The 13,541-nt window shown below is 37.1% G+C and overlaps 1 protein-coding gene across 1 annotated transcript in view; it reads right to left on the bottom strand.

Moving 5' to 3' along the window:
- epha3 (eph receptor A3) overlaps positions 1 to 13,541 on the bottom strand; it is a 110,528-nt gene that overhangs the window by 45,221 nt on the left and 51,766 nt on the right. Inside the window, exon 5 of the mRNA XM_017302419.1 lies at positions 95 to 250. Coding sequence (XP_017157908.1) covers positions 95 to 250 — 156 coding nt within the window. The remainder of the gene's footprint in view (positions 1 to 94; positions 251 to 13,541) is intronic.

The following is a 13,541-nucleotide window of genomic DNA, read 5'->3' as shown; positions in this document are numbered from 1 at the left end:
AAAAGTGGCTTGTTTTGGAAACTCCACACATATTGACGTGTTTTATATTAACCAAAAAATATTTATGCTAAGAAGAGTCTGAACACACACTTACGTGTACATGCCATGGAGGCAGGATCTCCTTCAGCCCGAAAATAATTTTTCTCACAGCCACAGTGCAATGACCCCTCATGGTGGGAGAAGCTATGAGGCGGACACTTTGAACACTCCATGTTGCCGTGGGTAGATTTGTAGAAGCCAGCCCTGCACACTGGAAACAAAAGGACACAGACAGATACGTGAGCATCATGCTGAACCAGCACATCGACAGCTATATAATAGCCTGATTCTTCTTCGGGGCAACTACAACAATAGCAAGTGCAAAATGAAAGATGGGGAGTGTTTAATGCAGTTTGTCTGTCACACACGCACACACACAAACAAAGTGTGGGAAAAATACTGAATGTACTGTAAATCTGCAGTTATTGTACCAGGAACYTGCTGAGCGCTTGTAAAACAATATTTTTCCGAAACATCTTTGTCTCTGTAGCTCTCAGAAGGCACAACATGAATAATGCAAATTGTCCCCTTAGATGAAAAGGATGTTCTCTTTAAATATCTGTGGTATTAAATTTGCACTCAGCAGCTCTTTTAACTCCTATTCAACAAAAATATGTTGCAATCCGCCCAACTGGGGTGACACTTCACCAACCTATATTGAAATTGAAATTATATGGGTGACGGTAGGAGGGAGAAATCAAGGGGAAGGGGGAAAAAAGAAAACGGATATTTTATTTTTTATTTTTCCTCCCTGTAAATTCTTCTCCAGCTTGGTTTCACTTCTTCYCTRAAGATTTAAATCCCTATGATTCTATGTTGTTCCACTCCKACATGAAGAACATTTGAACCAACAAAATTCTCCTTGYAGACATACCTAAGCTGCTCTGTTATGTTAAAAGATCACTATGTCTCTAAAAACTAAAACAGCCCCTCAATCCCTTATAATAAAACCATGTTAAATCATTTAATAATTTTATAAAATTGCAGCAACTCAATCACAAGTACTTAACAGTGTCGTATGTCGACAAACAAGCATGTTCTCTTTCCGTCTTTCTCACAAACACACACACATACTCGTGTACCTGCACACAATATTAAATAAATGGCTAACAGCAAAAGCAGCAAGCCAGCAGAATGTGTGGGCTCAGCAGAACAGGCCTGACAGATCCCAGTGGTAGACAGCGCAGTTCTGCAAAAGCCAACACTGCTGATATTACTCCCTTATCCATCACTGACACTGCCACGCCAAGGTCCCCGCGCTGCACTAAATACTCAACAACGCATACATGTGCACGACTGCGTGGCAGCAGGTATGCTCCACTGTGTGCAGGGTAACAGGAGGAGGAGGAGTGGAGTTTAAATAGTTCTGTGCGCTCCAGCAACAACAAAGCTCCCTGACAAATGCAGGACAGACCACCGTGATTGGAAAATACAGTGTGAAATTTAAAATGACAGCCAGCATTCCTGGCCAATCAGGWAGTAGAAACTGTAGTGGATGCTGGGTTGTGGACGTAATGTYCCTGGGATATGAAAAATAAATCAAAAGAAGAAGGCAAAATGGATAAGTTCAACGTAGCAAATATTCAGAAACAAAATCGGACATAATACGTCCAGCCCAAGGGTTTCATCGCTGCTTATCACTAATCAAAATGGCCAAAGTCATTTTAATGAACCATAAACCACTGGAGTTAGCTTCAGCTAAACTTATTGTAACACTATGACATGAGGTAAGTCTGTGTTACCATGAAATAGGAGGAAGTCCGAGGAGAAAGAGCAGAACACTGAGAGGGAATAGCGAAACACTCCAGACTTTTTATTCAACCTTTACATTAACGGAATAGAATTCGTCTCGAGCCCTCCTAAAAAAAAAAACAACGAAGAAGAAAGAAACAGCTCATCTTAAAGGCGCAGCACAATTCCTTCGCTATGGATCAATTTTAGTAAGTAACCGATCTTGTATGTAACCACGTTAATTGAAAAGGAAAAATAAATCATCTTACATTATCAACTAATTTCAAGATTTTTGGTTAAAAAAAAAAGAAAAAAGAAAAAAAGGTAAGCCACTCAAATGGAAACATTAAGATTTAGATATTAATGTTGATAAAAAGTAATTAAGATTTGTGTTTTACATTTTAAAGTGTTTTACTTTCAAACCCACATGGTAATGGGTTAAATAAATGTGCATTTTTTTCACTTCGGCTGTTTGGACGTCAACCATCTGGTTTTAGCTCTGAAGCCAAACTTACTGGCTCCAATCTAAATGGAAACATATCTAAAAGAAATGTTAGCATACGGAAAGACATCGCAGATAGGAATATAATGCTATAAATTGTTGCACTTTTGGAGGATATGTGTCTGTGAATAAATATAAATAGCTAGAATGTATCTAAACACCAGATTGTTGCTTTTTCTCAAAGCTAAACATTGGGAACAGAGGGGTGTCCCTTTCTACCATCAATAGTTCTTAGAAGTGTGATTTGTTCCAAGGACACCTCCTCTCCTAACACTTCAAACATGCCAAACTCACACATAGTTTGCACTTTTCAGTTGTTATTTTTGTACTCCTGTTTTTCTTTTGGAAATATAATAAAAGTGAAATGAAAACAAGAGTTTTTCTTTATGAGCAGCGCSTAGTAAAAGTATTCACACTACCAGTTTTTTTTGTTACATTATAACCGACTTTTTCATATTTTATTAGGATTTTATGTGWCAGGCCAACACAAAGTCATCCATAGCCATGAAGTAGATGGGAGATATCTGGTTTTGAAATTTTATTTTTTTAAAAATGGAAAAGTCTGGCATGAATTTGAATTTATTTTAATCTGATATTTGAATCAAATCCAATGCCTCTACAATTCATCCATCTATTGTATAAAGTCCACATCTGTGGTCAATCAGGAGGAGCTGCAGAGATTCACAACTCTGTTTACCAGACAACTATTAGTTGTGCATTCCACAAATTCAGCCTTTGTGGAACATTTGTGGAATACATTTGTGCATTTCCGTTAGACACCAAGTAATCAGTAGAGCAGCTGTTTAAATACGACTTAAAATAAAGAGGAGAAAACTGATGTTTGATAAATTCTTCGTGATACAAATCTATAAACAATTTTGTTTCTGTTAGTTCTGTCAAGATGCAAGAAGGGGCAAATTTATCTTATATTGGTCAATGCTGTAGGAGCTGTAGTTTGATGATTAGTTCAGTTTTTGTCGCTTGTTTAACTTAGGAATTGCAGCGGCTGCAGTGTGTCACAATAAAGGTACAATACAGCTGATAAACAGGTGAAGAACCAAACACCACTTCTACTTTGCCTTTTCTCGCTCAACAGCTCAACGAGCAAATAAAGCAGAGATTACCGACCAGAGGAGTCGTTAGTTGAGATGTTAGTTTTTTTGGAACACCAAAAAACTAACATTTCCTACACAAAAAAGAAGCAAAAACACCAAAACAGAACATTCGGTCTGTTGCAATAATGCCGTCAGGCTTGATGTCTATATTGTCATTATTAATAAGTTTTCGCCTGAGCACMGCGTGGTTKATTGGCTGATTTAATAGATAGGCTAAATCTGATAACAAATAATGGCGCTACAAATATTTTTGTGACAGATTTCTGCTCATCCTGCATTGGGATAAAATGGTTTTCTGGACATAACTCAATGAATCTCATGGTGACTAATAGGTGCAGTCCAATCCAGTAATACATATCAATTAGCAGGAGTATGAAAGACATAAAAATAATTAACTATACTATATTAAGAAATTATATTTAATCCTCAGTGTTACATGAATGCAAGTTAAAACATTTTGCAACAAGTAAATCAAGTAAATTAAGCCCAATGTTAGGTCTGTGTAAGCTAAACGTGAGAATGAGACTTTCTATATATATACTGCTCAAAAAAATAAAGGGAACACTTCAGTGTTCACTTAAATGTTAAAGTGTTCCCTATATAACTATATATATATATATTTATGGGGTGGCAAGACGGTGGCAGGGATTTTTTCAGGGGTGGCAGCATATGCCAGTATATATATATAGATAGAGGAAAACTGATCAAATAAACTGGAGTGAGGAATGATGGTAAATACAGGGTAACCATAGAAGAAAATCTGTGGGAGTTTGCAGAACACAAAGAGACTAAGGGAGAAGTCTTACTTAAAAATACCATAATAAAAAACTAAAACAGCTTGTGTTGTTCTGGATAATAATAATAATAATAATAATAATAATAATAATAATAATAATAATAATAATAATAAGTTCACTTTTAGGTTTTTGATTGTAAAATTGGAAACATAATATCTTAGTGCAGACCTGAACTTGATAACCCTATCCCTAACCCTAATCACCATTTACCCATGTCCTGTCCAATCTGAAAGAGCTTAAGCTGTTTGACATAATGTAGCAATGAAAAGTATTTACCGCCCTGAAGATTTTACCTTTTTTATTGCATTTACAAATAATTCATAATCAACAAACTTTTGGCTTTTTTTTTTTAACAAAAACTCCCTTTTAAAATCACAAATGAAAACTGATTTCTACAAAAATGATATATAACATGAAACAAGTAATTTAATAAATATTCACCCCTTGTAAAGTGACTGACCTAATTTAGGTCCAGACAATCAGTGCTACTGATGCCACAATGAGTTGAATGGAGTTAACCTGAGTGTAGATTTGAAGTGGTTTTAGCCACCTGTGTCTGTCACTAGTTAATCAATATTCCTGGCTTCCATTTCAGCACAGAGACAAAATAACACACCAACAAATCAAAGAAAAGGTTATTAAAAAGTATAAGCTAGGGGATGGWTACAAAAAAATATCTAGGGCACTGAGCATGAAGTGAAGGAATATGGCCCATGTATAAATCTAGCAAGATCAGGACATCCTCACAGACTGATTGTGCAAGAAGGTCACTTAAATTAATGGAAATTAAAATAGCATAAAGCATAGGAGGAAAAAGATATTGATTGAGCATTCAGATTACTTATAAAGTTGATAACCAAAACTTGTGTTTTTTGTGACATTTTTATGGTATATATGGATTTTTATTACCACAAACCTGAAACTCTTTTTAAAACTGTTGGAAATGGATATTATGGCTCAACTTGAAACAGCCAGGTTTGTCAGAGTAAAAAGACACTGACTTATGCTGATGGTAAAATCAGATTTTGCTTGCATAAGGTTTACTCTTCATCTTGTGGAAAAYCAAGATGCTTTGCCGTAACATAGCAGTGTGGGGGAATCTGAGCTGAGAGTATGATACCATTTGCAGACAGTTTTTGTGTGTGTGCGTGTGTGCGTGCGTGCGTGTGTGTGTGTGTGTGTGTGTGTGTGTGTGTGTGTGTGGCCTTCTTCATCAGTGACAATTTAAAACATGTTTCTTTTTTTTTTCTTTTTGTCAAACCATTTGATCTAAATAGTCACAATGTGGGAACGAGTCTTTAATGCAAAACTATTTCCAGTCTCATTGTTATGAACAAACAGGAAAATAAAAGAAAGCGAAAGCCCAGATTATACCTGTGGACCGTCTCTCTGCACGGCACGTCCAGGAAGGCTATAGTGATCCATTACCAACTGTACAATATGACATGTAACATGATCGTTTCACTTAAATGTGTGATGTACAAACATATCTGAACACATGATATGGTGGCTGTAATATAACTGGGGTTGCAATTTGCTCAATCAATGGCCTGGGACATAGGACACCCTATCAATAATTAACATTGCTGCTGGGTGCTTTAGTGGTAACATGAGGTCTCTCTTTTCAAGACATATAAGTGATGACCTAATCTAAAGCATGATACACAAAGTGCATTGTGTGTCTAAGTTGCCATTCTTCCAACAGTTTTGATCATAAGTTTATGTATATTCAGCAGCCGCATGAATCTCAAATTAATTTTAAGTTTCTTTAGAAATTGAATCATTTTGAGACAACAACGTTAAGTGCTTGAATTTATTTTGTATTTGGTCTAATTTATGCACATACTTTTTGTAGCCATCAACAGGCTTCTGAAATAATTCTGGCCGGATATTTAATCATTTATCGCATAAGAAACAGTCAAGCTCATGTTAATTAGTTATTTTCCTGATATGGACTTGGCTTTCTGCATAGTCTTTGAAWTTTTAATAGTGTTGAGGTAGGGACCATTCCAGAAGGAAGCCTGCTTTATGTATTATAGGACCTGTTTTGATGTGTTTGGGATAATTATGCTTAACTGAAAACTGAACTGAACCCATGTTTCAATCATCTAAATGTGGATATGAGGAGAAGTTGATGAATTTGGAGGTAATCTTCCTTCTTTGTTATGTTATCCTCTCTAAATGATCCACCACTTACTGCAAAAAAGATTGTCAAGAAGATCCTGTTGGTAGCCTGTGTATAATGTATGTATAAAGATATTCAGTTAATTACGGTAGATTATGTGTTCCAGTGAGTCTTTGTGGGACTGTGAGATTAAAAGTATTTGTTGAAAATAATATAATCTCACATTTCTATTTTAAAAAAAGGTTTTTCTATTGTAACTGGAAGTAAACTGTAATGTCAGCTGAAAGGGGAAAAAAAATCATAACATCATAACTAACAAAAATAAAAGYTTAAAAATATCAGTCTGTGAGTAATTAATCTACATATGTTTCACTTAGTGAATTGAGCTGCAGGAGTAAATTAACGTTTCCATAACATTAATTTTATTTGGTGGATGGCTGTGTACACATTACCCGTGTATGCATATTTTTTATTCCACATGGACTAGAGAAAATCAGGTATAATTGAAACTATAGTGTTCCGTAGGCRTGCTTGTGAAAATCACCAAGTTGTAGGTGGACCATCTCAGTGCATTCCGGTTCTGATTGGGTCAAGCACGACCCAGTCAAAGCAAGTTGACATAAATGTTATAATTTGCCAGCACAGAGACAAAATCTAATCATAATCTAATTATAAAACAATTTTTTTTTTTTTTTTTTTTTTTAGCATAACAAGTAATAAGGGTCATATTAGCCCATTAACTCTAACGTGACTCTTGTCCATACGACCTCATCACTTGTTGACTGATGATGCAAAAACACATCTCCTCTGTTCCTGATCTTGTTCGCACCTGCTTGAGTCACAGAGTCAGGCTTGGTCCTGATTTTCTTTAAATGCAAGAAGGTTTAGTCTCATTAAAAAAACTGTGGTAGAGTAAGACTAATTTCCTGCTTCCATCCCTCCCCCTGCCTGTYTTCTCTTTCAACCTAGCAAGCTTGCGATGGCTGTTTCACTTTCCTTCTCCGCCCCTTCTATTTCACTCCGTACCCACCTCCTCCTCATCCTGCTATCCCACTTCCACTTCTTTTCTGTTTGACTCCCCCTTCTCTTTATGCAGCTCCGTCCTTCTTTTCCTAATTGAAATCACTCTCTTTGAAATGGAAAACTTATGTGCTTTGACAACTCAGTCTTTTGGCTGGCGGTCTTATCCGGAGCCACTTGTAACGATGCTGGAAACATGGCAACAGTAAACATCACACCCCCTGCGATGAAATCTCYTTTGGGGACAACCAGTAATCTGTTAAAAAAATCTAAAAATGCACATAATTGTATGATTTCTGTTTATCTTATAATATTTGTGCTATCACAATCTCTCTCATATATAATTTGAGCAAATTAACAAAGTTAATTTATTAAAAATGAAACAAGAACATATGGTATTTACACCCATAACAAGAGGCAAACGTAACATTGAAATAAAATATCACAATGAGATACTGGCGACTGATTCATGATGACAAGACTCTACACACAAAGTGACATCAACATCCATTATGCTGAATTACAATCAATTTGGTGAAGCTAATATGTCGACAACCCAATAAAATAATTTTAGATTTGTCAAAAGTATAAATGAAACTAATAATCAGACTAGCTGGATTGTGTCTTGGGGCAAATACCCATGTTTCCCTCTGAGTTAAGTTCAATTATTATGTCATTTTCCATGACAATCAAGCTGGCACAGTAAACCCATGTGCCAGTATTAACTAAAGCAGACCAGTGCGCTCATGCCTGCCACTTACAGGAGAAAAATTACGCTCAAATACCCTCCAAGTCTTAAACCCATCTACTGGAGAAAGCATTAAAATGTCCAAACTCAATCCTCAAGTTTCTTTTGATGAATGTTATAATAGCTAGAGAAGCAAWTTGTAAAATAGCGATACAAAACAGTGCCTTGGCATTGTATGGTAAAAAAAATCCCACTTTTCAGAATCTTATAATGGAAACCGTTAAAAACAATCTTTTATTATGTTTTATGATCAATACAATACATTTTTGTTTCCCAAGAGCCATACTTTTTTATATATAAGTCTTTTAAGTTTTGCTTCAGTTTGTATTTATGGAGATAAAAACTTATTACACACTTATGAAAGTTATAGCACAAATTTTAATCCACACCCATTCACTTTTAAGTACTTTGACATGTTAGAACCACAAACATCAGCATATWTTACTGGATTTTCACATGAAAGACCAATAAAAAGTGCACTGAGAAGTGAAAGTTATTCAGTCTCCATTCTTTTAATATTGCAAAACAAAAAAATCAAGTGCAACTTGATTTTTTTGTTTTTTTGGTCTTCATAGCATTATGAAGACCAAAAAACACAAGAAAGGTTTGTGATAATATTATGGAGAAGCTAAAAAAATGTTCTAAAACAATAGATCAAGCTTCGAACAGGTCACAGAACATTGTTTAATCCAGCATGATGATGGTGGCACATCTGGCTGTCCAAGCAAGATGCAGATTGCTATCTCTCTCTCTCTCTCTCTCTCTCTCTCTCTCTCTCTCTCTCTCTCTTTCACACACACTTTTTAGTTCTTCTGCAAAAGAAGAACTATTGGACATGCATTCCACAAATCCTTAGATGAGTGGCAAGAAGAGAGTCACAAAGTTACAAAATCATTTGGCATATCTAAGACACTGATGGAACTTAGAGGTGGCAGCATTACTTTTCTCTTGYAAATTTTAACACAAAAAGTCGTACACTTACTGAGTATGTAAAATGTACATAAGTGTCCAGATGATGCATTCGTTTTAGAAACATGAGTTCTCAAATTGTATTCTTAGCATAAATATGAAGAAGTTATAGAGTTGGCTTGATTAAGTGAGTATTAGAAGGCTTAAATCAGGGGTCCCCAAACTTTTTCCTGTGATGGTCACATAACTTTTCCCTTCTCTGGTGGGGSGCCGGAGTCAGTTTGTAACAGAAAAAGTGTGACGACTGCAGGAGTGCCTAAATGTAAAAATGTATTGTTTTCCAGAAAGCACAATCAAATAACCCTCTCTGGGTTCTCCACAGAAAAAATCCAGGAAAAACACTATTTATTAAATAAATACCATATATTCCAGACTATAAGCCGCACCGGGCTATAAGCCGCAGATATCTCTGCCGCTCTAGGTTTTTCACAATGATGCAGCACGCAGCAGAGAGGGGCGGACACCCAACATTTGAGTCATAACAGCTCAATTGAATATCACATTTAGGGTTGAAAAAGAAAAAGTTGCCAACTTTAGATTTAACTGAACTGATTAYGGTAGTTTCCGAACGGTAACTATAACAGTAAAAGTGCTGATCCTCCGTGTCTGCTACTAGCATGTGCTAAATGAAAATGGGACATTTCTTCTTCCTCTTTAGATTTCAACAGCAGCTTTCATTTACTATTGTTGCACTACTGCCATCTATTGGATCCTAATATCTATACCTCAAATTTTCATATTGATCCTAGTATTATTTAAAAAAACAAAAAATCTTCTTTTTCCCCTAACTGATCAACAACATTCTCAAATTTCAATTCCCTATTAAAACCTAATTCCGTTTTAATGGGCGCTTTCTTCTTTTATTACCAATTTTGACTTCAAATGATTCACTTCCTACTAAAGAGCCCCCTGGTGGTTGAAGAAAAATCCACATATAAGCCGCAAGGTTCAAAGCTTAGGAAAAAAGCAGCGGCTTATAGTCCGGAAAATACGGTACATGAAAAAAAATCTAAATGCTCTCTGGTATTGTTCAGGGGGCTGGACCAAATGTGGAGGCGGGCCGGATCCGGCCCGCAGGCCGTAGTTTGGGGACCACTGGCTTAAATGCTGGGCATGGTGGGCATGCTAAGCTTCTGTGAAACCCCTTTGACTGCAGCATACATCATGATGTTTTGGCAAAAATAGCTGTGGTTTATAACAGTATAGCAAACACAGTCATCATGGCAAAGAGGAAAAACAATAATGAGTTCACAAGATCAAAAGAAGGAGGAAATAATGATTGACAAGCTGATTTTTATTTACTTTCAATTTTATCAGAAGTCAGTAAAAAGATCTGCAGGCTGGACGTTCTTCCGCTGCATCGAACCAGAACTGAGCAGGGGAAGTTTGGTGTTTTGGTCCAAAAGTTGCAGCAGATGGATTGAGAGAAGTACATCATCTACTTTCGGGTGACTGACACCCGTTTTAATGACCTCGTTCRTTAGGTTACCCCATTCATCCAACTCACACCAACACACAGCATGCTTGTCTCTGTACCGGAGAGGTTGGCAGCCACACTCCGTATGTTAGCTTCTGGGAGCTGACAAACTGCTGAAGCTGCTAGTTAAAATTTAGGAAACTAACACTGCTGAGCGCTGTCCTGCATAAATAAACATCCATAACATTTTGGCCATTCTCATAATAGTTTCACATTCAGAGGGAGGCAAAGCGTATGCCAGAAGTGCTGTGATAAGAGGAGTTGGACGACAMGAGGTTGAGAACAAAATTACCCGATTTTCATCAAGTAAATGCAATAATGAGAACTAAATACAGCAAGCTGGCTAAACCACGCTGGGCTCTTTAGCTAACTGCAGACTAGCTATTCATCTAATTGAGTTTGTTTATCTTAACTGGTTTAAAGAAATGCTTCTGTTCCCTAAATGCCTTGTTTGTCTTAATGTGGGCCCGCAATGCAGACCTCCATTTGCTAATTGTCACCACAACACCATCAACTGTTTCTTTCTGCCCAGGTGGGGGAAAAAAAAAAACAACCTTTCCATGATTATGTGAGTAGTCTGCGTTCCTTGTGCATCTGCGTGGGTGATCGTACACGCAGACTGGCACAGTAGAGCTTAATTAAGTGGTCAGATCCAGTCCTGATTTGCATAATAAAGCAGCCTGATGAGGAGCATGCTGCAGAAAGAGGAGCCTAAGAGGAGAGAGAGGGAGATGAAAAGAGCTGGGGAAGAAGTGGGAATGTTGAAAGAGAAAGGAAGTGGGGAAGGAAGAAGAATTAAGTAGGGCCATCATCGCTGACACGATAGAGACATGAAAGCAAGAGCCAGGAGTGTTGTGGCAGTTAATATGAAATAACAACAAACGCAACACTGTTCTCACGTTTCTTCAAGAATACCGTTTAAGTGCATGTGGCCAGGCTTTCCAAATCCACCCGACCTGTTAACAAAGGCTATATTTTCAGCAAAAAATTATGATGCAAAAAATKTGTTATTTTAAAACACTGTGGCCAGAAAAGCAAAAATATTTTTAGATAACGGCAAATATTGACCGTCATATGAACATCTAATTTGCATGTGGAGTAGCAGTGGATGAAGGGGCAGACCTCCAATTTTTCTTTTTTCCTTTTTATCAAAGCTCTCATGAGCTTAAGAGGAAATTACCAGAATCAACACAGCTGATCCTTATAAGAAAACAGACTGGCTGAAAAGATGTGCTGCGGCACTTGGCGTCTCTCCAAACATGAGAAGGACTAAACAAACTTTAAACCTGACATGTATGCAAACCCAAACATATCTMTTTTCTCTCTAAGCATTGCAAAATTTTGCTTCTGAATGCACCGAACTTCTTTTATTTTGTTTCTCTGCTTCTTCTTTGGATCTATGCATGGCATCACATCATTTTTGCTTCTGTCCTTTTTTGTCCATCAGCAATAGGAATGTACTAAGCTGACAAAGATAAAAAGAGAGAGAATGAAAGTGTGAATTCAAACGAGAATCAGGTGTTAGCAGATCAGCTTTGTCAGTTGTCACTACCATACAAGTTATGAAACTTTCTTCCATACGTTTGTTGTGTCCCTTGCAGGGACTGTGACAAACTGAAAACAAAAACAAACATACAAACAAAAAAAAAAAACATAACGTTTTTGTGGGCTGTTTTCAGAATYGTTTTGTTTTTGCCATTCTTTCATAATGGCTAGATTGGTGGAGTGCAAAGCTAATAATCTTCATGTCAGTAGATTCCCTCCACCTGAGTTTTGTAACTCCTCCTGAGTTATTGTGGGCTGCTTCTCTGATTAACTGTCTCTTGACCCGGTCTCAACCTACTTATCCGCTTTAATCCATCTCTCTTATGGAAGCCATAACAGTCAAATATGTGATTAATGCTTCACTGAGATCAAATACACTCGCTACCAAACTCAAACATGCTTGGGGAACATCGCTGCTCAGGAARCCTTCCATCCATGTGGCAAACTATCAAACCTCTCTCCTTCAAATCTCCTTTCGAGTTCTTTCATACTTGAAAGGGCACCTCAATCAGGTTACAGAACATCATTCACCAAATAACCTCCTTTGACCCAAAATCTGGGTTTTAAAAAGGCCTGTTCGAATTCTGTTGGCTGTGACAGAACCCTTAAGAGAAGCCATTGTGACAGCCTAAACTTACCAGCTGCTACTTAGTCAGACATCCTTTTGTTGCTTCCATCACTTGATTGTGCAGCTTTGGATTACTAAGCAGAAGAAAGATCAGGTTGTAACAAAGCTAACACACTTCTGGTGTAATCTATGGTCATCTTATTCCTTGATTACCGGGACACTCTTCTAACTTCCACCACGGAGTTCCACCTGCTACTTTTAGGCACTTGTATCAAATCTATTAATGTTAGCCGACAGAGTGTTTCATGAAACAAACTACTGGAAAGGATTTTGACGTGACTCGGTCACTCCAGTCATCAGAGATGATGATATCAATATAAACACAATCCAGACTCTTTTTCCAAGTTGCGCTAAAGTCATGCGATAACTTACCGAGCTCTATCAGAACACTTTCTCCTATATGTCCTTAAGACACTCTTTGCCCTTGAGTGAGTATTGCCTAGCACTTGTATGTCTCTAACTCCTCCACTGCATGCTATATGCCTACATTTCCACATTGTCATTCCCTGCTAGATCTGGAAGAGCTTGAGAGGTAGACTTCCTCTTAAGTAGCTTAATGTTAGTTTTTATATTCCCTACATTGTTGTATCCTTTCTTATAAATCACTTTAAATTAAAATGCCTACCAAATGCATGCACATAAATATGCTTGGTTCCATTCTTAAATGATGGGTTGATGTGTTATGTGAAATGCATAACACTCCTTAATGTCCTGATGCTTTTTATTCACGGATGTCCTCTAACAAACATTTAAGGTCTTGTATTTATGCTTACCTGGTCTCTACTACTTTGTCTTTGAAATTTTCAATAAAACAATAAATCAACTTAAATGCAACACCAATTTCT

This window comes from Poecilia reticulata, linkage group LG2 (assembly GCF_000633615.1).
Source record: "Poecilia reticulata strain Guanapo linkage group LG2, Guppy_female_1.0+MT, whole genome shotgun sequence".
NCBI lineage: Eukaryota > Metazoa > Chordata > Actinopteri > Cyprinodontiformes > Poeciliidae > Poecilia > Poecilia reticulata.
This window is presented reverse-complemented; position numbering and strand designations above follow the sequence as displayed.